General features: G+C 36.8%; 2 protein-coding genes and 1 long non-coding RNA gene across 27 annotated transcripts in view; 2 read left to right on the top strand and 1 right to left on the bottom strand.

Annotated features, from left to right (window-relative positions):
• Atg10 (Autophagy-related 10) overlaps positions 1-27,267 on the top strand; it is a 507,888-nt gene that overhangs the window by 191,111 nt on the left and 289,510 nt on the right. The window contains exon 5 of one of the 18 annotated variants that reach the window (XM_087349889.1): positions 7,261-7,366. The exons of 15 other annotated variants lie outside the window; for them this stretch is intronic. In XM_087349889.1, the coding sequence (XP_087206015.1) occupies positions 7,365-7,366 (2 nt within the window). In that variant the 5' untranslated portion in view covers positions 7,261-7,364. Of the gene's footprint in view, positions 1-7,260; positions 7,367-25,071; positions 25,173-27,267 lie in introns of those variants that run through there. 2 more of the 18 variants (XM_022061632.2, XM_022061633.2) reach the window with 2 other exon arrangements.
• The window catches only part of vn (membrane-bound neuregulin protein vein), a 209,416-nt gene that overhangs the window by 162,164 nt on the left and 19,985 nt on the right, over positions 1-27,267 (bottom strand). The gene's annotated exons all lie outside the window — the stretch shown is intronic.
• LOC147873731 (uncharacterized) lies at positions 11,194-15,463 on the top strand. The gene is made up of 3 exons (XR_015535384.1): positions 11,194-11,663; positions 12,734-12,964; positions 14,686-15,463. It is a non-coding gene; the product is annotated as an uncharacterized LOC147873731 (long non-coding RNA).

The following is a 27,267-nucleotide window of genomic DNA, read 5'->3' as shown; positions in this document are numbered from 1 at the left end:
AGCATATAAGAAATGTACAATTGTAATTATAGGAGGATAATATTAAAAAGGACCTTACAAATACTGCATGAGGACTGGTTTTACCTGGTTCAGGATTAGTGTGCATTCGTGGACTCTTGTAAACATGATTCCATAAAAGTCGTGGAATTTCTTGACTACCCGAGTTATCAGAAAACAATAAATGTATATATATATATATATATATATATATATATATATATATACCCTTTTATTGTGTGTGCACGTGACAAATAAAATATAAACTTTGTCAAGTTTTAATATTATGATTTTCTTCGTTCTAAGAAAATTTGTAATCTGTAGTTACCATATTTAGTCAGGATACAGAAAATGACACAGAACATACATAAGAAACTAATGGGCAACATTTAAACACTTCACGTATAGTAAATTACGTCACATAATCGCTGATAGTTTTGGTAAATCAAGAAATAAATTGATAACCTAACTGTAACGTGTGTGGAACACCAGAACATGGCGTTGGTGCGAAGATTCTGGTTAGATTTTGGTCTGATGCCAGTAACTAATGAAATGATTGAATTAGGCGCGTAAAATATTATATACTGACTCACCATATGGGATTATATTTTGTATCAAACATTTCTTTGCATGGCACGGTTCCGTATTAATTAAAGTAGTATACTAAGTCACTAAATTGATAATTTATAGTTTTTGTTATCTTCGCCGTATCGATTATTGATACATTTTAAAGCAACGTAGGCATTATGAGTTGAAATTAATGCTTGGAGATATTTTTTTTAGAAATTATACTACATTTGTGCATTGTAAAAAAAAACCTTAATGCGATTAATTAAGCGTTTGCAGATGTCAATAGAACGATACACTTTGAATGTTCTGCAGTTGTAGGAACATAGAATTCAAGCTAGCAGAATCCTTGCAGTCTATAAGAAACGTCAGTTTTAAAATAACCGATTTGTTTATTATTTCATAGCAGAGAGGTGTAGCAAGCCAAGCATCAAGCAAAGTGAACACTTGTTTCTCCCGCAGCGGCACAGAAGCTGCCCGGCTTTTTCCGACTTTTAGGGAACCATTGAAATACCATGAGAAGAAATTACGACGTTTTAACGTACAAAATTATGCCTGCACATTCCCATTGCGGTATATATAGATATGAAACATTTTCAGAAATTAATGCCAGTATTTAAAACCTAAACGTTTATTGAATTAAATCAGACAAAACAAAAGAATATGATACACACGTATACCTTCAGCTCAGGATAATATATTTCATATTTTACGTATAGTTATTCTTAGTTGGCGTAACTCTCAAAACCAGGACTTTGCTTCAGAAAACATCGAATAGAAGATGAAAAAGAGGGAGATACATTGAGTAGCTGAATTAAAGTCACACAAACAAAATTATGAAATCATGCAACCCATTGCTGACCCATATTCTATTTATCAACTCTTTTTTATATTTAAATAAGACATGTCTACCGCATTCAGCGTTGCATGCACTAACACAGAAGGGTCGTTACGTAAGAACGAGATGCCAGGTAGTTTTCGACGATGAAAATTCGTTGCACTTGTGAAAAGGACATCCTTACACTTGGATTGTTGAAAGACAATTGACGAACTAGCGCGTCCATCTGTCCATTCATTCATGGATCTATCTTTATTTCATCCATACGTCTGACTGTCAATCCATGCATCGATTAATTAATTCGTACGTGAATTTATCCAAACGTAATTCCGTATTCATCCATCGAGTTATTTATTTGTTTTAAAAATGTGAGATTTTTGTCTGACGGTTACTGCACTAACATATGTAACTCGAGTAAGGGACGTGTTACTTTACCGTAGTAAAAATCTCAGCACAAAAGGCGAAGACTATTTAGACAATTCGACTGAATTCGCAGTAATTTGGAGATGTACACTTTTTCTCTTGCGCGGTTGATGGTCTTCTGATCCGTCCTTGGACTTCTCAGAGAACCGCACACATGAATAGCAATAGCCAAGCAAGTCAGGGAGGAATAAAACAATAGAAGATCAATAGCCGCACGCCTCCTCGGCTGCAACATTGTCCTCAGCCCGCGCAATGTAACCTTATTAGCGTTGTGTCGTGTCCTCTGGTATCAGCGTTGGTTGAGACTCGCGCAACGAATACTGTTGTCCCGGGCAAAGCTGGTTCTGCAGACAACTAGCAGTGAGATTCTTGCTAACACGTGCCCCACAAGAATGAAATAAAGAAGTTTTCATAGACTGATATTAAAATTTGTAGCAGAAACAAGAGAATATATGGTAAGCTAAGATCAAAATGTTTTTAACAGTGCAGATCGAAATTCTGCTCGTGAAGAAATAAGATAAGGTCTATTTTTGGGAATGTTTGTCACTGTTCAGTTCAGATTTCAGTATTGTACGTGTTGTTTTGTATGAGTGTAAAATATTGTGTCTCGTATTAAGGACTAAGGGATTTTAATCCAAGAACAGGGTTCTGAGAGCAGTACTTGAACGTAAGTGGGAATAATTAAGAGGAGGCTGGAGTAAGTTGGATTGTGAGGATCTCCATAACTTTTGTGATTCACCTAATTATACTTGAGTGATAATGTAGGATAGGCGGGAAATGCAGAATGAACTTGCAAGATGGAAAATTATATAAAAAAAATATTTTGAAAACGTAAACCAGGGATTGGATGAGAAGATCATACTAAATTAGATACAAAATGTTTTGAGACTGTGGACGAAGATGAATTGGTTTATACTAACAGAAACCGTAGGTCATTCTGTACCTGTAAGAATATTGTTCCTTCGGAATAGAAAATTGTACCAATGATGGATTTTTGTAGCGTCAATCCAGATTATATCTAAGTGTGTCAGGATTATTTGAGACATTGCTATTTTGTAAGGACAAGCAGTGTTGTGCTCCATTTTATTCTAATTAGAAATCTGCAGGATGGAAGAGTTTTGACGTTGTGATGGGAAGGCTAATCGTCAAGGAGCCCTAACGAATGTCTGAGTCAAAGTTCAGCAACCCATGAAACTTATACCACGGAGTGACAAGCCACTCTCATCGAATGAAAAATATAGAATAAAAAAGATACTATGTATTTTTGCCCTTATAAGTGTCTATTTTAATAATTAAAAAGTGTGACTTTTAATTTTCGTCTACTAGGGATTTCGATCGAAAAAGCCTGGATGTTTCTCTTCCATTTAACCCCATCCAAAACCGGACACATTTTACAAATGATTATGAAATATTTGTCGATGATGAGTGTATGGATTCATAGGTAGGAAGATAATCTTGTAGTACTCTAGGTAATAATAAGAAACTATTTGTACTTATAAAACGCATCTAAGAAACATTCTACCGTCATGGTCGAGTACTTAACACTCCTGCTTTTATTCGGGAGTTCCCGGGTTCAAATCACGGCCCAGAGACAGGCTACCCGGACTGGTATTTTTCATGCTTTTTCCTGTCTGTCTAGGCAAATTCCGGGAAAGTACGTAAGTTAGGCCACGACCACTTCCTTCCACAACCTTTCTAATTTATTATTCACTGTCATCCTCTAATTAGTCTGAGCTACTGTAAAAACGTCATTAAGTAGACTATACAGAGACTAGCTCTATCTAAGGGACCCAACAGAGTAGGTACCTCTCACCTGAAGACGGAGACAGAACCAGCCTCCGAAACGTCGTGGATTTAAATATCAGACGATGGAAAAAGTCCTGACAATGAATAATTTTAAGTGTAAACTACCGTTGTCAAAACCCTTTAGAATTGAATTATAAATAAATAAATAAGAGCCATGCTGAATTTCATATTTTAAGCGAATCTGTAACTTCGTTTAACTTGGAGTACGTGGTTAGGGAGCAGAGAATTTACTCAGCTCTTTGTAGAACACAATGACCGTTGTTATGAGCGGGTTTTTGTAGTTTTTCACATAATTTATTTGTCTTGAGACAATGAGGACGATGAATTTTAAAGCAGCAGAAGCAAATCTGCTTCTGTTCACATACATTTTCCATAGGCTTATAATGGAAGCGTACAACAATAAACGTTTTTCTACAGAGTTTGCTAAAATATTTATCTCATTATGAACGCTCTCCATTAAACTAAACAATACGTTTATTTTTAGATATTTAGATTATGAAATGCTGTTGATATTTCTGTGCGGAATAAAGGCAGGCCGTGGTTTATTACAGCAATTTGCTCAATTGACTGCACACTTACGAGCAGCAAGTGGACGACTAAAAGATAAATGAAAAGTTGAGTGAACTTTCTCATTTTCCTCCGTTTCTCCTCATTCTTTCTCTTTCTGGACTTATGTTCGCTCTATTCTTTGTTTGCTTATTTCGTTTTGCACTACTTTATCATAATATTTTCTTTATCAGCTAGTATTATTCTTATTTCTTTCATTATATAACCCTGAAAAGTAATGATAATATATTTCTTAGCATTGATCATCGTCTAGCAGTAAATATGTTAGTCTACTTAGTAACCCGTTCCAGTAGCGAATTGGATAGTTAATATGAATTAAACATGTAATCATTTTTAGATTCGGTGTCATTTAACGGAAACATAGTCGCAAGTATGCAGTTAATAAATACAACCTGTTTTATATAATCACACATAATTTATTGTTGTATAAAATAATTTTTGTAAACCTGCAGAAACTGAGACAACGAAGTTGCCCAATCCAAATTTTGATTCAAGGACACAAACGCTTTTAATACATCTAACGTAGACTTTCAACGAAGTCATTATAAGAATAATCTATTTGACCGATACAAACCTTATTTGACGACGTTGTCTTATACGCAAATATGATGGAATATAGAATTATTTAGATAATGAACAGGGACAGACATTATTAAACAGCCACGTGGTTTCTGGGCCTCGCTTCGCACATGAGTTAGGCTGGGTATATGGTCTCTAGTTTTTAAAACAACCCAAAATAACATTTAGATTACTAAAATTATATTTTAACTAATTTTACAACAGTTAAATTCAAGAATGACCTTGGAAATAAGCATTTTGGGGGACGCGACGTGAAAACGTTTCGGAAGAAATTTGACTTTGAATTTACACAGTTCACCTCCATTGTTCTACAATTCCGACAGCACGAAAATTTCGCCTACCGCGTGAGCGTTCATCTTTTATTATATAAATGTGTTGCTAGGTCATGCAGAATAGCAACAGAAATTATTTTGTCAACTTATTTTTTAAAAGAAATGATTCTAACATGTTCTCAGCTTTGATTAAGCAACGGATAAGTACTTATAAGTAGCCATTTTATGTTATATGACTCGAAAGTTATGTGCAAACCAAACTAATCTCGTACACATTTGGAAAAGAAAAGCTGATATAAATTTACAGTATTATTGCACATAAAGGGTACGAAACTTGAATATAAGTGTAAAATTCAAAAAGGTTTAGTGTATAAGGAGCTAATTTTGCATAAAAACTCATAGTTAATGCAATAAAACTTAGATTATTGCTAACACGTGGAGCATACAGCCTGTATTTCTTAAGATGACTGTCAAAGCCGGGAATTTAAAGTATTTAAATGTATGTAGACCATGAATATTTTGTTCTCCGGTATCCTGTTCGAAAGTTGAAGAATTGAAGCACATATTGCAATACGAATTAACAAAGAACTGGAGAGAAATTACACTGCAAAAACAGCATACATTTTTTATATCATTATAGGCATACAGAGCTTAGCGCGGGGTAAACATAAAAATTGGTATAAAATTGGGGAATATGTCATAAAACTCAAAGAAAAATATGGGCGGGAACTTTAAAATGTCAGGTGGAATGTATATCATAATCAGAGATAATTAACAGAAATTAAACTAAAGATAGTGGACCAAGTGTACAATGAATGGGATTCTGTTTACTTACAGTTAAAGGTTAGGATAGAAATGTAAAATGCAGACAACTAATTTTAGGTTGGATTTTAAAGTTAATGTGAAATGTTAAGACATTTATGACAGTCTGTATGCTAGGGGTATAGATTAATGAACTTCTTAGAAAAGTACAATAAGTTAAGAAATATGTACAGAAGACGTGTAGACTGTGGAAAAAAGGACTAGTGAGGCATTCTCCAACCTCTGAAACTTTTATATGACAGACTGATTAAACACAGCAAATCATTATTATTATTATTAATAATAATTTTAAAGGAGGACACTTTCAGAATATTTGAGAACAGTGCTAAAAGGAATATTTTAACCTAAAACGGAGTGACAGGATAAAACTGTGTGTTGAAGACCTCCATGATTTTCACTCTTTACAAAATATTATGAGGGTCATGAAAACAAGGATGATGATGGGTTGAGGGTGTAGCGCGCATACGAACGGTGAAATGCACATTTGTCGAAACACAAATGTAGTTTCCTTTAAATATTCCATTTTGTTAATAAACATTCTGTCATGGTTTTCTTGTTACAGATTGAATAGATCGTGACTTACGTTATGGTATTATAACACTGTTTACTTGGAGTGACTAAAGAAAGTTGCGAAACATTACCGGACCGAAATTGGATCCCAGGATCTTCCGAATTGCACTTTAACTTTAAGGACTGAATACCATGAAAAGTCTTATCATACGAATTGGTTTCTAATTGTATTCAGATCGGAGACTTCCTGATTGAGTCACACAACAAATAGGAAGATGACTTAAATCCTACTTAACAAATTGGTAGTTATCCTAGAGCTTAATTACCGAATCATGAAGGCGTAGACCTGTGGGATTTTGGTGAAGAACTCTACGCATTGATCATCTTAGACACCTGATGGAGATCTGTAGTTAGCTTTACCCTTCCCGTGGAAAGAAGTCGGTAGCCATTGCGAAGGGTATTGGCGAACCTTTTACCCTGTTCAGACTTGTCACATAATAGCACCCCATTCGGAAATCGAACGTCGGTTGTCCAGAAAATTGGCAGTCGCTGTTCATAAACAGGGCTGAGTGATAAGTATTATTATGTATTTTTTGAATGATGTGCATGAGATGAATGCATATTGGGTTAATCATGGCTGCTGCCCGTCCACGTGCTTCAACTCGAGAACCGTATTTTGATGAAATTATTTGCTTTGACGTTATGCCATAGGATTCTAGCCTAAAATCATACGTTTCAATGTCCTACGAACTTGGCGTACGAACTAACTTTTGACGTGGGATAGCACTATTTACAACAGCGACATGCAATGATGTATGATATATATATATATATATATATATAAATTGTAATTCTCTCTTTTGTTGTTTTGATAAGCAGATAAGCAGGCAAGAGGTTATGTTGAAGAGATACGCTTAAGTTTTACGTCACTTACCGTCAATTGCTACGCTTATGCTAACGGTAATGATGATAACGCATACATAATGTAAGTACGGTGTGGTATATTTTATTTATTTTTGCCAGGATCATTCACAATTCAGAATTTGCAAAGAACGTACGTTGTGTAGTCCCGTACGTATTGCACCTTTCCAATTCTATTTCAATTTTAAACGCCACAGAAATCATATGTTGTAAGGGGCGGTAGCCACTTATGCACGTAAGTGGTAATTAAGTTAAAGAATTCCATGGCATATGTTGTGTTAATGTATTGGATGTTCTTGTGATGTAATTTAAACCATATTCTAGCGCAGAGAGTTTAAGAAACAGCTGCCCTTCTACAGTTGTAAAACTTGGCAGTTAAGGCAGGAATAAGTATGTAGGCTACTGCAGGTGGATGGAAATCCTAGTAGCAATTTTATAACATTTTAAATGATTGTTCTGCTAATGACTGCAATTACTGCATGTAAAATGTCAAAGTCATCCTTAGAAAGCTATAAAATAAGTTTTCCCTAACAGCGTCTTCCAAACATTAATATCGTAGCGTAATTAAATGTTTAGTGTGTCGCAAGGCGTGATTCGTTTCTGAGATTAATAGTTTTATTTTCATTCATTGACTTGATAAAATTTACGTTACCCTGAGCACCAGATGAAATTATTCGTTAGCCAGCTTTATCCAGCCATGAGTTGTTAGCCAGCCAGTTGAGGCTTACTCTCACCGTGAACATTCTGCTGCGTGTCAGTGTGTGGGGTACCACTGAACCACGAAAGAAAGGCGTACGACTATTTTCGCTTTTAAAAGTGTTAGAGTGGCTAACACGGTTGACATGGTAACACAAATGCGCTGCCCTGTCATAATTATACATGGATCGAGTATGACGCTGGATACTGTCATGATTATACAAAAATGGTTAATAAGATTAAATTAATATAGCTACTTTTGATAGGTTATTAATATTTAAGCTACTTAAGGCTAGGGACCCACTGGCGCGACTAGCCGCGCGCGACAACACTCGACACGCCGCACGCGGCTAGTCGCGCCAGTGGGTCCCTAGCCTAAGGGCGGCCGCACACCAACTGCGTCAAGACAAGCATCAAGACATGAGACAAAAGACGCAGTCTTGCTTCATTTGTGATTCAGACTCGAGTCCGCACACCGAAGTAGCACGTGTCTGCTTCTTATCACATCTTCTCTAGTTGATGACATGACGTCGTCCAGTTTTATGTGTGAGTGAGAGCAGACTTGTACGAAACGAGCTTAAGCTCAATGTGTATAATAGTTAATTCAGTCATTAGCTCATTAAAATAAAATTAATCAGTGCACTTACCATCTACGTTTACTTCTTTTGAAACTGCATGCCAAGCTTTATCAACCTCCTCCTTGTTTGAGTGGCCCGAGGACGAATAATCCTATATTACCGGGAATTTCTCAACCGTCTGCACTATTTTAATATTTGTTTACTCATCACTCATGTCGATAACGTACACTGGTGCTGTTACTTGAGTACTGATGTCTCAGTCTTGACGCACAGAAAAGGAACATGCCCGAGTCTTGCTGCACGTATCTGCAGCATGAAGCTGACGTCAGCATCATGACTCAGACCGGTGTGCGGCGGTTTTCATAATCTCATTCGTTTTAACTGTGCTCCTTTCTTTGCGTCATGTCGCAGACGTCGTGTCTTGACTGTTACATGTCTTGACGCATGACGGTGTGCGGCCTACCTAAGATGTTTTACCTTATCCGACCTGTTTACATATGTGTAGTGAGCGATTTTGATTATTTGAGGTAAAGCTGACTATGTAAACCTGTTTGTAAAATTTGTTAGTGTTAATATTTTGGATTTGTTTTGCTTCCTCACTGCCGGTATGAACATCATCAGTACGTCATTTATTTACGTCCCTAGGAGAGTAGTAACAACACTGTTTCATATACTTGGTATTCCTTATATTTGTCCATCAAAATATAAACATAATGTTAGACATTAATTACTGAATTTATGTAGTGGACGTGCTGATATTTTTCGTGCAAATTTACCTTGTGAATTTCTTTTAGATTGCATGGTTCTGAGTTTGTTTTACAACTGTGAATCAACTTCAGAGGTTCTGTGATCTCGTTCCAGGTCTGATATGGTTGTAAGTGGCAAGTATGTAGGGATTTGGAAAGAGACAGTTGTGGCACAATGTAAGATACTGTCTCGGTAGTGTCATGCGGAAAACCACGAAAACTCCTGAGAAAGGACAGCTGGAAATGCAGTTTAGATTTGAATTCGGCACGTCTAGGTTATAAGCCTATACGAATTTGTTCCGTAATTTGATTTTATCTTTAATTGTTTGCAATATCGCAGCTATGAAGTTGATGGCACACAGAATAATTGCGTCGTTTCTTTTGTTACAATTGACATTAGAAGTGTTCTTTCAACCAGCTAATAATATTTAAATTGATGACAACATCGTTATTATGTCATACTGTTCTAGCTAAGTGTCTGAAATTGAACGTTGCATCTCCATATCATATGACACGCATTGTATTTTTAGGCCAGTAATAATTTTTCTCCAAATATTACAAGGACGATCAAATCAAGGATTATGACAATGGTGTGGGCGTGTAGTACGCATAGAACCTGCGAAAATACATTAAAAATGTCGGTTGCAACACGTTGAGACAAAGACCCATAAGAATGGAAGGGAAGATAATATTGAAATGGATATGAATTTTATTGATCTGGTTTATGACGGGGTCAGGTGGTTGGCTCTTGTTATCACGGTAATGAACTTACGGTTTCTTATTAATGTGAGATGAATGTGTGTTTTTGATCGCAGTAAATAATAAAGATTTTGGCCGTGAGGTGTCTGTCTGTCCGTAGGCAAAGTACTTAATCAGAAACAGGTAAATCATTTTACTATTGAACAACCCTCAGTATGAGAAAGATGTATCAACTGATCCATGGGCTATTTAATGATGACTCATTTTAAAATCTGTCTGTCTCTCGGCTTACTTTTCCCTTTATCTGTCTGGATGTTGCTATGTGACTATGTACTATGTAATGCATAAAGCGATCTAAGAACATCTAGGCAGGTTTGTACATTTTAATACATAAAAATTTGTCTTTTTATTTATGAGCCTTGTTTCAAAACGGTGTTGCTGTTGTGAATGTTGAAAAAAACATGTCAGTTTTGATTTTAATATCCTCCGTTTAATGATAACTGAGAATGATTCAGTGTTTGTTTATTGCAGAACATGAAATGTGTCTGTTAACATTATAATCCTGTTATTGTTTTTTTATTTATTGAAGATGCATGTTGAGAATCAATCTAATATACACATAGTTACAATTATTAACTACGAAATGACATAACAAAGAGCCGGTGTAGCTCAGTCGGTATAGTGACTGGCTACGGACCGGACGACCGGGGTTCGATCCCCGACGGGGGCAGAAGATTTTTTTTTTTTTTTTCCCTCTAGCCTCTGCGTCCAGACCGGCTCTGGGGCCCACCCAACTTCCTATCCAATGGGTACCGGGGTCCTTTCCCGGGGGTAAAGCACGGCCGGGGCGTGATGCTGACCACTGACCCATCTGGTGCTGAGATCAAGAATGAGTAGGAGCTATACGTCCTCTCCCCTACATGGCGTTAGTGGGACGGCTATACTGTACTTAACTGACAACAAATAATTCAAATTTTATTCAGTAATTTATTTTAAGGAAGGAAGAAATGGTGATTTTTGTAGTGTTCATATAAATACATGTACCTGTATTCATTGTACAAATTATACCATTATTAGAACAGAAATATTGTCCATGTGTGTAGTTTCAAATTCGCGTGTGTTGAAATCACAACCGTAACGTTCAATCAATGACTTACATAACGTTTGTACTGATTCAGCATCTGCTAGTCTTATACCATACAAGGAAAGAGAACTGGGAACTTCAAGCATCTACCGTTGACACATTACATAACAAGCAATTGGAATGCGGTATTCTTCGTTCGATGCGGCAAGCTACTGAGAGTTCATATAAACGACCTCTTTCATGATTATACCACAATCTTCAGGTATCTTCACCCCGTTCGTCCAACTCTGCAGTTTAAAGTAAACAAGACTTAGACGAATACTCAGCGCAGGAAATGTGACCCGTCTAACAAACAGAATCAGTCCTCGCTTTGTGATATTCGCTCATATGAACTTTATAATAGGGCGCAAACCATCCGCTCGGCTCGCCATCCGAACGCGAGCTGGCTCATCCGAAAAGTTCCGAACAAAATCGAACACGTGTTATCGAAAAGGACGCAACTTCTCTCATTGTGTGAGGGAAATTTATGAGTTAGTATGTTTAGCGCTCTGCTCTGGGGTGAGTCTAGTGAAATAATTTGCTGTTTGTAATATTTGTTTATATTTTATATTACATCATAATGTTGTTTTATGATTGCAATAGGTCTTAAACCAGTAGGATATGAGGGTCTGTTTATCTGACTACGTAAGGGAACCCAGTTGTAGGCTCTTGTGCACACTGTAATAAACATTATGATTCCACAAAAACTAAGGAAAATCTTGACAAACTGAGACTGTTTCTCAAACAGCAGTCTACTAAATGAAATTAATCAAATTAGAGCTGACGCTGCAGTTTGGAAGTGATCGAGGTATTTTGTTGTAAGGCCGGTGGGACAGTGGAGGGTGTCAGAGGTCAGTATTGGCCTTTTAACATTGAGAAGAGCTAATAAAAACTTCAGATGACCTCGAGTGGTACTAAATCCGGGTCTCTCGGATGCAGGACATTGCGTACCGAGCGATGCGTCCTCTGACACACAAATCCAATTGTAAACTTATATTGTGGCGGCTCTGTAGTGTGGCAGGTCCATGCGTTGTTGCTGTACACTAGCTCAGCGGAGAAACCTTCTGGCTTGCGTTCAGGTGATATGTACTCGAATCTGGAAATAAATTCGGCTATGCTAGCAGGATTTTACTTTATTCCTCACTTCCTGTAGGAACGTTTTGAAATTTTGTTTCAGATAAACCACCTGCATTTTCACTTCACTTGTTAACTTATTAGGAACATTAATAAAAGCGTATACGATTTAGTAAAAACTGAATTGTAAAACCAAATCAGTAATCCATGATGACTTAGTTTCGTTCGGGTATGGTTCCCAAATTTTGTGGTCAGCTGATGCTTGTACCGGACTAGACAACACAAAATTAAAAATAAGATTTAAATTTAATTCGTTTCGAAGTAATGACTTGTGAACCGAGAAGTTAAATACCAGAAGTACTTTGTATAAGGAAACGCGTAGCATTTAAACAGAACAATCTATAAAGCCTGCGATAAAAGCAACGCACTGTTTACTGTTGTTTGTGAAGTAAATTCTGGTTTTATTCCTTATTTATTATCATTTAAGACCTAATCGTCTTTTTGGTAAATGATAGTATGAAGGCTCTACATGTCTCTACAATCCTGAATGATGGCTACACAGGCTGGGATTTGTAGGATTTGAGGTTTTCACGACGGTGAGTAAGAAGAGTGTTGTCTTCTGACTTCATCGCCCTGATGATGGAGGCAGCAAGGACCTCTAAAACGTCAGTAAACTTCTACCAGACTACACGGCGCAACAACCCAGAAGAAAGCAATCTTCAATCTGGGAAACCATCACATAAGCTGTACGTAGAAACGAAATGACGAAAGAATAATAATAATAATAATAATAATAATAATAAACTGTATCTAACCAACAAATTATAAATCTGCTTTAAAATAATTCATGGAAAACGTACTGACTTCTATAATTCTCATATTGGAACTGCGATGACTAATAATACCCCACGTGTACACCGTGCCCCGCTGTCTACCGGACGTTTAGAACGTCATTACATTCTCGGAGGCGGTTTCTTTCGTTGGGGCAGAAATGACGGGTTGAACGTGAAGCTGATAACTCACCCCCAATGCAGACTTTTAAGATTGTGCAATTTCGCCCCATCGCCCTCAAAAGGTAACATTATACTTTCCTTCACATGAATAACTTATCCTTTCGCATTGAATAGATCACACAGAGCTTCTGTATATCGTAACTGTACATTTAAGAAATCAGAAAATACACTTTTAGTCTAATTTAATATTTATTTGATACCTGTTGTTAAATTACAGAAATAAAATTGAATAACCATATTTGTGTAAACATAACATCATTACAAATTCTAAAGCAAATCTGAATTACCCATTTAGCGGTGTTATGGAATCGTTACACATGACCGGTTTACACTGAACTCCACAGCCGAGACCTTAGCATTGTACTTTGTATTGTGGGGGGTCACGGCTTCAAATCCCGGTCCGAAGACAAGCTAGCCTTCTCTGTAGTTCGTTATTTATTAATTGTCTGGTTATTCAGTGCTGTAAAGGTGAAATTTCGGGTTCTTGCGACAGCGAATATGAAGATGGCTCTCTTCTGGGATGTTGCGCCGTGTAGTCAGGTAGAATATTATCGACGTTTCAGAGGTGCTTGCTGCCTTTATTGTTTGGGCGATGATGAACTTATTTCCTTGATGATAGAAGCAGTAAACACCTTTAAAATGTCGGTAATGTTCTAGACTGTATGGCGCAACCCAGAAACTGTAAACTTCACAGCTGTATAATCTAAGCTGCTGGCAGCGTCCTTAAATAAACTACAGACAAATAGAACTTTGACCGATCCGCGAAATTTCTAATAATGTTTCAAATATATGGTTCCCATAAAAAAAACAAAGTGTCTCCATTGTAAAAATCAATTGGAGTGTTCTGTGACTCATTGTCTGTGCCTTGGTAGCGTTTAAGATGGTTTGTAATCGAAAAAGTAGTTTAAACAAAGTTCAATTCTCGACCCTATCGGAGCTGCAGCCATTTTAAACTGCGTGACGGAGTCTTTTGGGAGCTGACGAGCGTAAAATTTTCTGGAGTTGATGTTACCGCATTTAATTCGTTCATTTGTTTCGCCTTTTCCTCGTGTTTTCTGTTAATGTAATACTAAGAGTCAGCCAATGTAAACGTTCCAGACAGAAGCAATGACCTCTTTTACAAGTGCAGAATACACAAATATTCTTTTTATTTATGGCCACTGTAATATAAATTAAATTGCTGCAGTAGAAAAACACCAGCAGTGATTTACTAATCGCGTGATGCTGTATCCTATTTAAGGTGCTTAAGTGGGATTCAGGGGTGGATATTCCCAAATCTACGACTAAAAATCCAGTAGGTCTGTAAAAACTTGAAGAAACTGTGATTCATGTAGTAGAATGCTGTCCATCTGCTAATAGCCAGATGACAACCGGTCCCTTTTGACTTTATCGAATGAAGGTATGGACTATTTTACATAAACATGATTTTTATCAAAACAAATCTTTTTTTTCAGCTGACAAATACGGCGTTTAACCACTGGCGTATTGTTATTAGCACCTTTTCACGTGGATTTCGTGCACCGATGAAACTACATTTGCCACTGACTTCAAACATAATTACGAGCAGTTCACATTTTTGCTGGTTTTAGAACAATCGTTATACGCATTTCGACATTCACTTTTCCTGAACGTATAGCGTAGTGTTCTTACGAATGAACTTGTCAGGCTGTTTAACGTCGGACCAATACGAAATGCAGTGATTACTGGACGATGTACCTCTAGAGATCACTCAGCGAATGTGTCTACATGTATTTGGTGTGGTGTGGTGGGGGCTAGACTCATGTGTTTCGCGACAGGTGTCCATCTTGTCAACATAATAATGAAACCTGATTTAATTAAAAGCGGAATTCTATTGACAAGTTAGTTTTTTCGTTACTACCGCTATCTAAAACGCTTGTAACGCCATATCTCATCATTCAACAGAATTTTTTTTCAACTGTTTTAGCGTCTCGACTTTATTCCGAGAAACCTTCATTCACGCAAGTTTTTTCACGCGATGTGACAGTTGCTGTAATTTTTTGTCTGCAAGCAAAGTTAAATATAGTGCTGGTAGAACAATTAATTCCATTAATGACATGTTTAAAAGACAGAATTCAATGGTTCAGTTACAGGAATGTCAAACTTCTTTTGGGAAAAGTCCGAAACATATTTTGACCACGGAAGTTAGGTCAGACTGCACATTGTGAGATTTGAAGTTCTCACGGTGTCGAGTCTGAAGATGGCTGTCTTCTGGGATGTTGCGCCGTGTAGTCTGGTAGAAGTTTACTGACTTTTCACAGGACCTTGTTGCCTCCATCATCAGAGCAATCGCCCTGGTGACGAAGACTACACAAAGCAGCAAGCAACTTCCGTAAACTTCTACCAGACTGCACGGTGCAACATCCCAGAAGACAGCCATCTTCGTATTGTACTTGAAATACGTCTCACTGAACAAATTAGTTCCGCTCTGTTGTTTTATTTTTGTGTACATTTTACCTTTCTTTCGTATCGTCTTAAAATAGTGTGTCATCCTTAACATCTGATATATGAAATATATGCTATCAATACAAGTCAGAATATCATATTTATATGTTATGGTGCAATGGTTGGATAAAAACCGCACGTTTCATCTTCGTTACTAGGACAGGAGGTTTCAACGGAGGTTTATAATTCTTCCTCTTAATATTTTCAGTCGAATGCTGGGATAGTATCTCAAAATATATCAAAACCAATTCCTCGTACACTCTTTCTATTCTATAATTTCTAATGATTCTTCCATATTATTTTCACAATTATATTGAATAAACAGACGTGGACAGTCGACAAGGGGGTATCCTCAAGCTTGGGGGCTAACAACTTAGTGTAAGAAATCGTTATATTACTAAATTTTGCACGGGGCATGAAGGAAAGAGACATATTGGAAGACTTGACGTAGACGGGGGGGATAATTTTGAAGTGAGTCTTAAAGAAATATGCTGGGATATGTTGAACTGATATTTATCTGCTTAAGGTGAGAGTCCAGTGACGGACTGTTGTAACGAGAATTGAACCCATGATCACCCGAATACAAAAGAGTGATTATAATCACTCTACCGGCAAACTATGTTCCTTCCGCAAACATAACACACTATAGTAGCACCGCGTAATAGAAAATCCGGCGTCCATCTGCGTCCCTTTAATTTGGGGCACACGCGAGGACCGTGGTACTGATCCAAGTTCATAATGTGTCTAAATTATCCACTGCAACATTACTGGCTCAAAGTTAATTGCCCTGCTAATATTAACTGTCTATACTCTGTGCGCGACAGTTTACAATACCAATAATGACGTCACATATTCACAGTGACGTAGTTTGAGCAAGTCTTAAAATATATTGGAACGAAGTCCGAAAAGTTTTCTATTTTGAAAGTCACATTATATTTGTGCGTCGCTTGACGTACTTCTTTTGTTACATAACTAAAGAAGACAATGCAGTGTTCGTTCAGCGTTCTCATGTTATAGTAGTAGCACGTGTTCGTAAAATATTGAATAAAAACATAAATTTTAAGTAGGATCTGAGGTCCTGACAGTGGTGTGTCCGAAAATGGCTGTCTTCTCGGTTGTAGCACCGTGTAGTCTGGTAGAAATTTACCAACGTTTCAGAGGTCCTTCCTGCCTCCATCATCAGGGCGATCAGTAACTTATCACCCTGATGATGGAGGATGCATTACACTCACAGTTCAAATAGGCCCGTGTATAAACGAATGTTTTTTTTTTGGGGGGGGGGGGGAAGCAAACTAGGTTTGTCAAGCATTCAGAAAATACTGCCCTTGCGGCAAAAATATAGTCTAAATAATATTTAAGAACTCAGTTCGTACCTTAAAGAGAACACAACACTTTGCCGTTACAAAGATGAATTGGTTAATGCTGTTTAAGGAATAAAAAACTATTTACTTAGATAAATATATGAAATAAAAAAATACACTCTGTTAGTAAAATATGGAGTTACTTATTGTTAAATTAGGTGGAATATATGGTTACCACCAGGGTTTAAACGGTTAAACGTTCAGCCTTTACGTAAACATTCTGAAACAGGTCTGTCAATTACAATCAACCCGAGGCGGTAGATTTGTAAATGGATATGCAAAACGTAATGTAAACTTCAGTGTAGAGACATCGCTTTTGTACAAACCAAAGATCTTGTAATGACTGTGACGTCATCATTTTATTCGTATTCAGATAAGTTGAGTCGAGTTTGTTTTGAGAAACTACACCGCACTTTTTGAGTTCCGGGTACCACTCTGGCACTTTTTTTAATTAAATTGACTTCAAAAATTGGTGTAAGGTGAAAATATAAGATACGAAATACATCTCTGTAAAAACATACAAATTATGTGGAATAAATGTCAGACAGAACTTTGTTTAATTTTCGACATATTTCATTTGGAAGGATCAGTGTGCAATTTTGTGAGCTGTTTATCGTTTATTTCTGTATTTAAAAGTGTAAAACTGTCATTGCGTTACATCGTGAGCTGTCTCATTTTATGATTCCAGGGCATTTATTTCAACCTGGAACTATGTGCTACAACGACACTTTCATTTACACACGTCTGAAGTTAGACAATACGAGGTGCGATCGGAAAGTTTCAAGACTGTGTCAATAGAGGGCGAACCGGATGTAGTACGAGCTTCTGCCTTTAGGGGGTGCGACCTACATTCATAGTGAATCAGTGTGCCAGCCGGCATCATCGAATTAGCATTTGTTTCTTAGTTACGGGCGTTTTGGTAGTGCATTACACCGACCCTCCTGCGATTTCGGAATGGCGTGTGCATCAAATTTTGCCAAAGACTCGCCAAAACGGCTACGGAAACCTATGAAATGCTAAAGCAAGCATTTGGGGAGTCCGCAATGGGTCGTGCACAAACTTTTGTGTGGCATTCACGTTTTAAAAATGGCCGAACCTCTGTCGATGATGACGAGCGTTCTGGACGACCATCTTCGAGCACAACGCCCGAAAATGTTACGAAGATTCGGCAGGCCATTCACGAAGATCGACGTCGTACCATCAACGACTTGTGCGACATTGTTGGGATAGGCTATGGGACCTGTCAGCTGATTCTAAAGGAAGAACTCCACATGCGACGCATCGCAGCCAAGTTTGTGCCAAGGCTCCTGTCTGAGGACCAGAAGCAGAATCGACTTCTCGTTTGTCAGGAGCTCAAAGATCTTGCAAGAACCGACCCCAACTTCCTTTCTAAGGTTTCCTCTTCCCAAAGATGAAAATTCAGCTAAAGGGAAGGAGATTTGAGACGATAGAAGATAGAAGATATTCAGGCAGAATCGCAGATGGTGCTTGACAGGCTGACAAAGAAAGATTTCCAGGGATGCTTCCAGGCTTGGCAGCGGCGCTGGGATCGTTGTGTTTACTCCCAGGGGAACTACTTCGAGGGTGATGGATGAATTTAATACCTGAGATAAGTGTACGGGTTTTTATAGGCGCAGTCTAGAAACTTTCCGATCGCACCTCGTATGTCGTTCACTGTTTCTAACCACGTGTTCACTCGTTACAAAAACAGCGTTGATTATTTATAGCCACACACAATTCGTAACAACACGATAACGCTGATTGTAAATGTAACATGAGGTGTTGCATTAAAGAGACGCTATTAATTTTAGGGCAGGGATTCTAGAATTTAAAAAGAGGAACACAGTAAACTGTTATTAAATCAAAGCGTGTTCCAGCACACAGCAATAAATACCGTATTCATTTATTTCTTAATACGCACTTAACGTAGCGGCCGATGGTTATAACTCCTGATTCATATTAGAGAAATACTGGGTTCAAATATCGTCTGTGACACCGGTTATTCTAAGGTTCATCTTTAATTCCTTCCAGACCCAGTGTTGTAGTAATGAATTTAATTAAGACACGACCACTTTCGTCAACATAATTTTTAGTTCATTATTTATTATCTTATCACTTTGTGAGACGTGGAAAAAAACTAGTCTTAACACTGGTAGAAGAAATGCAATCGAGGCTGTGGTGGTGCCTATGGTGGGGTCTGGCGGTCGGTTTTGTGTGTGTGTGTGTGCTTTAAGAATGAATCCTGCTTCAGTCGCCATGACGATGTTTACAGAATTAATAAACTGTGTAAAGAAATTATATCAATTTTGTATTTTTAATGCGATTTGAAAAGATAATGGTTCAAATAAACTGTACTACTCTTAAACACAGAAAGGATTAATTTCTGTCTTATTTGACGTGTAACATTACGCTAGCAGATAAATAAATTGAAATTTCAAAGATGAAACGTAACTGTATTTTAGTTCGGTGTGTTTCGTAAAATTAGAAACCAAAAATCAAATTTTGTACTAGTCCCGATTTGCGCCAGGGGAAACAAAAGGTTATATGCTTGTCAAATGGGCCGTACCTTTGATTTACACTACACAGAAAACATTTATATATCATAGATTCTAAGACATGCTGTTCGAATCATAATAAATCACTCACAAAATTTTATCACATTTAGTTATTTGCACGTGTGACTGAACAAAAATCATTTAAGACACAACGTGGCTGTGTAGTGGATCTCATTCGTGCTAAATGTTCTGTACGATCCGGGTTCATAACCTGATAGTCTGACAAGTTTCATAGTTTTCCTCATTTCTTCCCAAGAAAAAAGTAAACAACTTCCTTACACTATTTATAATCATCCTTTTAGTAGTTGTTATAAAACCTACACAGTTGATACGTTAATTACAGTACGAAACTACAATTTCTTCATGAGAACTTCTCTTAGATCGTTGTTGCACCAATGCATAGTGCGTTATCTTCTAAGGGCAAACTCATCCTTATTTGGAAATGTTATATTCGCAGAGGCATTTATAAATATTATTTCAAGAGTCAGTAGATGTAAATAAATTCAGTACGCACGTAACTGTAATAATTATTGCGTAAGGAAAATCCCAGTAACTCCTATGATAACAGATGCATTACCGAAGCGTTAGTCTGATGACGACATTACAGTTAATTATATCGAAATTCCTCTGCGTTAGTTATTTTTGTACACACAAACACATCTGTATAGCAGTTATACAAACATCTGTTTCGTTGTCAAAGGAAAAGATTTCCTTTTTCAGAATTGTATTAGTACGTTCAGGAAGATGGAGGGCTTCATAAATTGTATTATGTACTAAATATCATTATTATGATCAAATTAAGTAGTATGTGATGAGAGGGACAAGTAGAACGCATGGATAATATGCTAACTGCTTACGACATCGAAGTTTGAAGGTTTCTGACGATGGTGTGACACGCTGTCTAAAATTGTTTTTTGTATTCATCGTGTTTTTAAATACTACGGATATTTGGAATGTTAGTTCTGCTTCCGTTTTCAGAGATGAATGCAGGACATGTCTAATCTGTTGGGCACACTGATCGATCTATTCGTTAATAGATATTAAATATTTTCTTCTGTTCACTGTCACTTCCTCACGCAAGAGTTTTGCCTCTGTCAGCCAAGTACATTCTGTAAATAAACTGATATATTCACTTAATCGTACTTAAAAGTAACTATGTTTTTGGTGATATTCTTTTGTTTATAATTTTTGTTCAGTTCAGGATAATTAAGTAATTTCTATTATAATTAGTTTATTGTTATTTTAATTTTTTTTGCTGTATCCTTAATTGCCCGTACAGCTGTTGATGCAGCACACTATCACAGAGAATTTAATTTAATTAAATTATTGTTGTCCTCCTATTAACGTCCATGACAGCTGAATAAAGCCCATGATGGCCACTGTTTAATTCGTGGATTCATAAGCGATGTGTTTTCAAGAAAATTTCTTACGGTGCTATGAAATTATTGATTCTAGTTATATAATGACGTTCTTGCAACTACACAGGTTATAGAGCGTGTAATACGATCGGATTGAGTCTGTGACGTGTTAATGATAAGGTGTAGGAATTCGTTAAAGGACATGTGGACCATTTGAATGTATAATGTTAGGCTTAGCGATTCTGTCCGGGTAGCTAAGTCTGAAACGAAATATACGGAAAGATATAACCTTTATTGAATTATGTAGCTGAGATTTAGGTGAGTTCGCATCCCGAGGAGTGCAAATTAAAATGGTTTCGTCTTTCCGAGTCGTTTCTGAGAAGAAATACAATTATTGGAAGTAAAGTGGTGCTTTAAAGTCTTAAAATTGTAAGTCGATAAGTGTGGAGAAGAACAGAGATAGTCGACCCCGGGATCTGAAACAATCGACCTTCCAAATGCGAGTCAGACATGACAACTCACAGAAGTTTTTTTTTGTAATGTTGCCGACTGCAATCAAATCACGTGCGACACGGCGCAACTGCAGCTGTGGTGTGCAGTATCGGTCATAGGCAGGTTTGTCTAGCCCAAACACTATATATGGTCTCCGCTGCGACACGCCATACAGCGCACGCGACGAACGGCCTGCCATCTGCAGAAACATCCTTAAACAGAGCTGGCGCGTCTGCACCAGACTCCATTTGTTGTGCATATTATATCAACTACAGAGGTTATGAAACTTCAGATGGGTACGAGTGATTGGGGCAGGATGCTCCTATTCGAATAAAGATAGCGTGTTTTTGGTGGTGGCGAGAGTGAAAGACTATTTGATTATGCTGTGGGCTTTCAAATTGTACTGATACTTGGAATGTGGCCTACGTGAAGATGGAGGCGATAATTACTTCCGAAACGTTGATAACCACCTGCAGTGTCATAACCCAGTTGACCACAATATACATTTTCATTGCTGTGACAATCTCATATCTCATTGGTTTTGGGTTATTTGAAAAAGATTTTCAATCTGTGCGCCACTTTTCTGAGCACGACACATCGAACGAAGATGACACCCGCTAGGAGTTCAAATGAGCCGTTCCATACGATGTTCGGGGGAGGGGGGAGTAATTTAACATTGCCCTATCATTCAACACTTTTTGACGTAGAAATTTGATTCCGAAATTGAACAGTACATTTGATTTTAATGACAAACAGTTAAAGTCAGCCAAAGACAATTTATAATAATTTCTTACATAATCCAATTTATCCCACATTAGGAACATGTGGACATTTCCCCGTTTTTCGGTGTTTAGAACTCGTAACTGTTAATGTTGTAAATTATATCGTCGGTTTAGGTTAGAACAAATTAATATTTCCTCTTATTTTATTCATTCTGTGAATTTTCTTACAAGAATCCTCTCCTAATTAGCCCCCTTCCACACAAAGAGTAGAACAGTGAAGTAGGTTAACACAGCAAATGCATTCCTAGAAAAATCGTGAAGGGGTCTTTTGTGTACATCAGCAATTAAGTAATGAGTGTAAGGAAAACATAAGTATGCCCCTGCTTTTATAGGAACTTCACGCAATTAATTAAGTTCATACTAAAACATGTTTCTTATATGTTGTTGTCAGGTTACGTACATAAAACTATATCCTAGTTCCGTAGTAACAAGGTAGCGTAAAGCAAAGACTGCCGAGCTGTAAAACGTAATTATCTTTAACAATTATTTTTCTTCGCTGTAATGTAAGGTTTTCGTACTTTTATTCTGTACTTACAGGATACATAATATGCGCTTGAAACCAGTATTTCATTAGTTTAAATTGGTCTAATGTTTTTAGAGAAATTCCATTTTTAACTAGATGCAGTTTAACTGCATTCATATCAAAGTAAAATATAAATGTATTCACATTAACCAGCATCAGTTCAATTTATTTTGTCAAGACTGAAAGCCGTCATCTTATTATAACCAAACACTTGCAGATAGAAAAATGGTTTTACTTGCAGAGAAAAGTTTAGTGCATAAATAGGATCTTTTATTTCTCTTTTTAAAATATACTATCGTACTACAAGCATATGGAAAAAGAGATAGCCTGCAAAACGCTGTACATATTTTGATTGACGCAGTTATAATGTCCGAAGAAAATAATTTTACTATTTCAATATTATTAAGATTTCAATCAGCGTTTCTGAATATTGTGGTTTCAGCTTTAATTTTATCTGAAACTATGTGTAGATTTAATCCTGCATTGTATAAACAAGTTACTCATACAAAGACATTTTAATTCTAAACCAATTTTGTATTTTCCCGTGTTTGGTAATGTATGAAATGTCTCGCATACATCGGGACAAGGCTTCAGATACCACTGAGGGTAAATCTAGCCGTGTTGTCAGAACAAGTGGTCTTAATGCACTTGTAGGAATATACTACGTTATTCAAGCTTAGGAATGAAACATTTTAGCATAATGGAAACGGTTTAACTAAATTAACTAAGCTAATTAATTTATGGCTACATCATACATATATTTGCAATTTAATTTTTTTTATTAATACCGATGACTACGTCATAAACAATGCATGGAAGCTGAATGTTCAGATTTTAATAGATTAAATTTCTAACGCACTTTTACTTAAATATAGAAGAAACTAATTAAAGGGCGGAAGTAACGAAAAAAGAAAGGAAAAAGAGAAAACATTAAAGGAGTAAAAAAGGAAGACATACATATTTGCTTTCGTATAACACACCTGTGCATAATGTGAAAGAATAATATAGACTGTAAAAACTTAAAACTGTTTTTTATGGAACCTCTTTCCTAACGCAGCATATGTAAATTTACGTACGCATAATTCTTTAGACTCTTAGGATTAAGACCAATCGTAATTGGCCTTTTCCGCCCAAATTGATACTTTGTAATTAAGTTCTAGTTAGAGTCTGGAATCCAAATTCTCCGCAGTCGAGTGGTTAGGATACCTGTTTCATATTCGGAAGGCCCTGGGTTATAATCTACACCAGAAGGCCGGCTATGCAGAATTTATCGTGGTCTTCCTCAGTCCACAAAAATCCCGGTACAGTACCTTAAATTAAGCCATGATCGCTTCCTTTCGTATACTTCCTAGTTCATTATTCATTCGATGATATATAACCCTATCTACTAACAGTGTCGTTAAATTAATCACAAATAAATTCAATATTATCAAAATCGACGAATGGTGGAGGCAAAATTAAACATGGAATCATTTGAAAAGCGTTGTTATTTCTTTTTATCATTTAAAAAGTGTGTGTAAAAGACCGTTGTGTTTAGCTGCTCGATAAACATGGCATGTTGCGTCCGAGCCAAGAACCTTACAGAAGGTAAAAGCTCTTCGCTTCATAGGTTTCTTTTTTCTTGTCAATAAAATATTAAGTATACTAGAACTCGGGAAGCTGTAATTGCTACAAAGTTTGTAACTGACGTGGGTACAACAGTCAAGTAGCTGGTCACACTGATGCAGTGTGAATGAGTAGTTCTGTCGTTCCTGTATTAATAGAATGAAGGACCAGTTTCAAGGTAGTATGATGGACTGACTACAGTACCTCCCCCCCCTCCCGTCTCTCTCTGTGACTCAAGTTACACTATATCGTAAATAGTATCTGTAACTCCACCATATGGAAGACAGTGAACAGATTCAAACAAGAAGACGTGCTACATAATAAAATTCTTTCAAACATGAATCCCACAGCTGTTAGATGAATTAAAAAATACGTGTTACTGAATTCATACCAAGGACTTCCGTCAGGAAAGAAGGCTCTATTTCCTACGCATGTGTTTCCAATTTTGTGGACCGAAAAGTTGGGCTTTACGTTCACGCAAAGTGTAACAGTATTGTTTAAATACGAAATAATAAAATAAGAGCGATTTTACAACAGTCAAACACTGCAATAAGGCCGCTCTTGTGATATGGTCTAATAATAATCATCATGATAATGCCTGGGCTTGGCCTGTTTCGGTCTCAACATTCGCGCCATCCAGCATTCTTTTTTTTTTATTTCCTGCCTAATTAGTTCATCCGTTATCCGCTAGACAGCACCTAGTACATAGAAGTTGTCATGGTGGATATACTGTTAGCGTGTAATACATGATTGTAAAGTGTATTAGTTTCAGCACAGTTTTTATCAGACACTGATCTTCAAGGTAAGCTACAAACAGTTATATCGTTGTTGTTGCTTTAATATAAACAACTGTAATAGATTTAAGTAGTGAGTTTAAAGTTCGTGCAAATATGTTACCTCTTGCCATCACAACGTAGGATAATATCGTATTGTAATGTGACAAAGTTTCGTTCAGGAAGAAGTTAAAACCAGTTTGAATTCAGTGAATACTACCACCAGATTAAAAATAATTAATCTTCCCCTCTCAAATCTGAAATAGTAAAGATTAAATTGTATAAAACTAAAGTTTGACCTGATGTTTTGTGGGGGTGAAACATGACCTTTCGTTATACGGTAAAGATATAAGTTGAGATCATTTGCGAACAAAAATTCTGACTAATATTTATACATAAACGAGAGGAACCAACAGGAAGGCAGGAAATATTCCAAAATAGAATTTAGTGATTGTCTTTTGTGACGGCGTTAACGAAGTCTGTTGTACATTGGACTGAATTTCTTTGTCAAGTGAACGACAAATGACTTTTCAAGTACTCTTCTGGGCGGAGTCAGTACTATATCAAGTATAACTAACGCGTGTGTTAAGGTCAACAAAATAATCGAGATAAGTGGTCAACCCATGGGGTAGCTATAATGGCTCTCACTTATTATCGCCTTCCCTGTGAGGGGGGCAAAATATTATAATATTTAAACAATATTATTTGTTTTTACTGGAAATTATTTTCAAGTCATAAATGAAATTTAATTATGTATTGTTGAATACACTGTTATTATGAAGACATTATATAAAGTAAGTTAGTGACTGTCAAAATGTGGTATGCCTGAATTAGAAGAAACACTTGAATATTGAATTGAAGTACATTTTAAACAGTTGTTTCTGAAGGGGGTACTCGTGTGAAATTTTGGTCAACATTTTCAAAGAAGTGTCGTATCTGGGGGTATGACAAGTCTGGATAGCAGATACTCCATTTGACTTTGACTTGAGGCAGGCAAGGCCATGGTAGAGGGTCATTGTGTCTGAATATGGCCTGCAATTACGTTTTGAATGGTATTGCCACGGTTAGCGATTGGCGTTTCGTCTGTACATCGGCAGGAATATGGGGCCTGCTAAAGAACAGTAATTCCGCAATTCAAGTTTACAATGTATCCACCTTCATCTGGGAGGAATATAATATTATTTTAATAAAAAAATATTTTGAGGTTTCAGAATTATGAAACAATGTCTTACTTCTAGCGTAAGTTCTCTGTGGCTATTTTTCTGCGCTCTAAATTTCTTGTTGCGGTTATAGTATTACTGTTTATATTTTTATTATCTCTTATTTTTTGACAGGTTTTTACCTGGTACTAACATTTGTAATTGATGGTGTTGTCTCAGTAACTGTTACCTTTAGCAACAGATTGCTATCATTGTCTTTGCAATTATTACTTCTGTGTTACTTTTTTAGTAGAAGTGTTTGTTGTTTTTATTGTTGTGGTGGTGGTAGTAGTGGAATAGTGGTAATAGTAACAACTACACAGCTGATTCTATTACATATGTGTAAACATGCAATAAATTACAAAATTAACCTGTAAGAAACGCGGTTTTTAAGGCACTACATTTATCGGCCACTAACATCAGCTGTTGTAAGCTGAATGCATTACGAAATACATGGATCCCACTGGTGAAATATAGATCGATTATAAAGCATATGGAACGCTGACAGATACTTGTTATCCTTGACTATCAGCTTAATCATACGATGCCAGATGCAAAAATGACAAAATAACCACGAAACCGTTGATTGTTTTCAATATGGGTCAGTTAAAATTCAATTCAATTCTTTATTATTTGTGTGCTGTATCAACAGCCTGATGGCCAATTACAGATACAACACACAAAAATAATCTCCGCTCACACCATGTTACAATGTTAGCACCAACAAGGCTAGATTTTGAATGTAACACGTCATGAGCAGTTTCCACTAAGAGATACGTAGGCGTGGGTATGAGGATAATATTAAAATTGTTTAAAATAAATACGGGGTGAGGTCTGAGTTCGGGATATTGCATTTCGTAATTTAGATGATGAACCTTCTGGTTTTTTGGCTCAGCTCAGCTGTCTACTGTTCAGAGAAAGGCAT

This window comes from Zootermopsis nevadensis, unplaced genomic scaffold (assembly GCF_977971745.1).
Source record: "Zootermopsis nevadensis isolate Lab colony 2312 unplaced genomic scaffold, Znev_1.0 Znev_ptg000016l, whole genome shotgun sequence".
Classification (NCBI taxonomy): domain Eukaryota; kingdom Metazoa; phylum Arthropoda; class Insecta; order Blattodea; family Termopsidae; genus Zootermopsis; species Zootermopsis nevadensis.
This window is presented reverse-complemented; position numbering and strand designations above follow the sequence as displayed.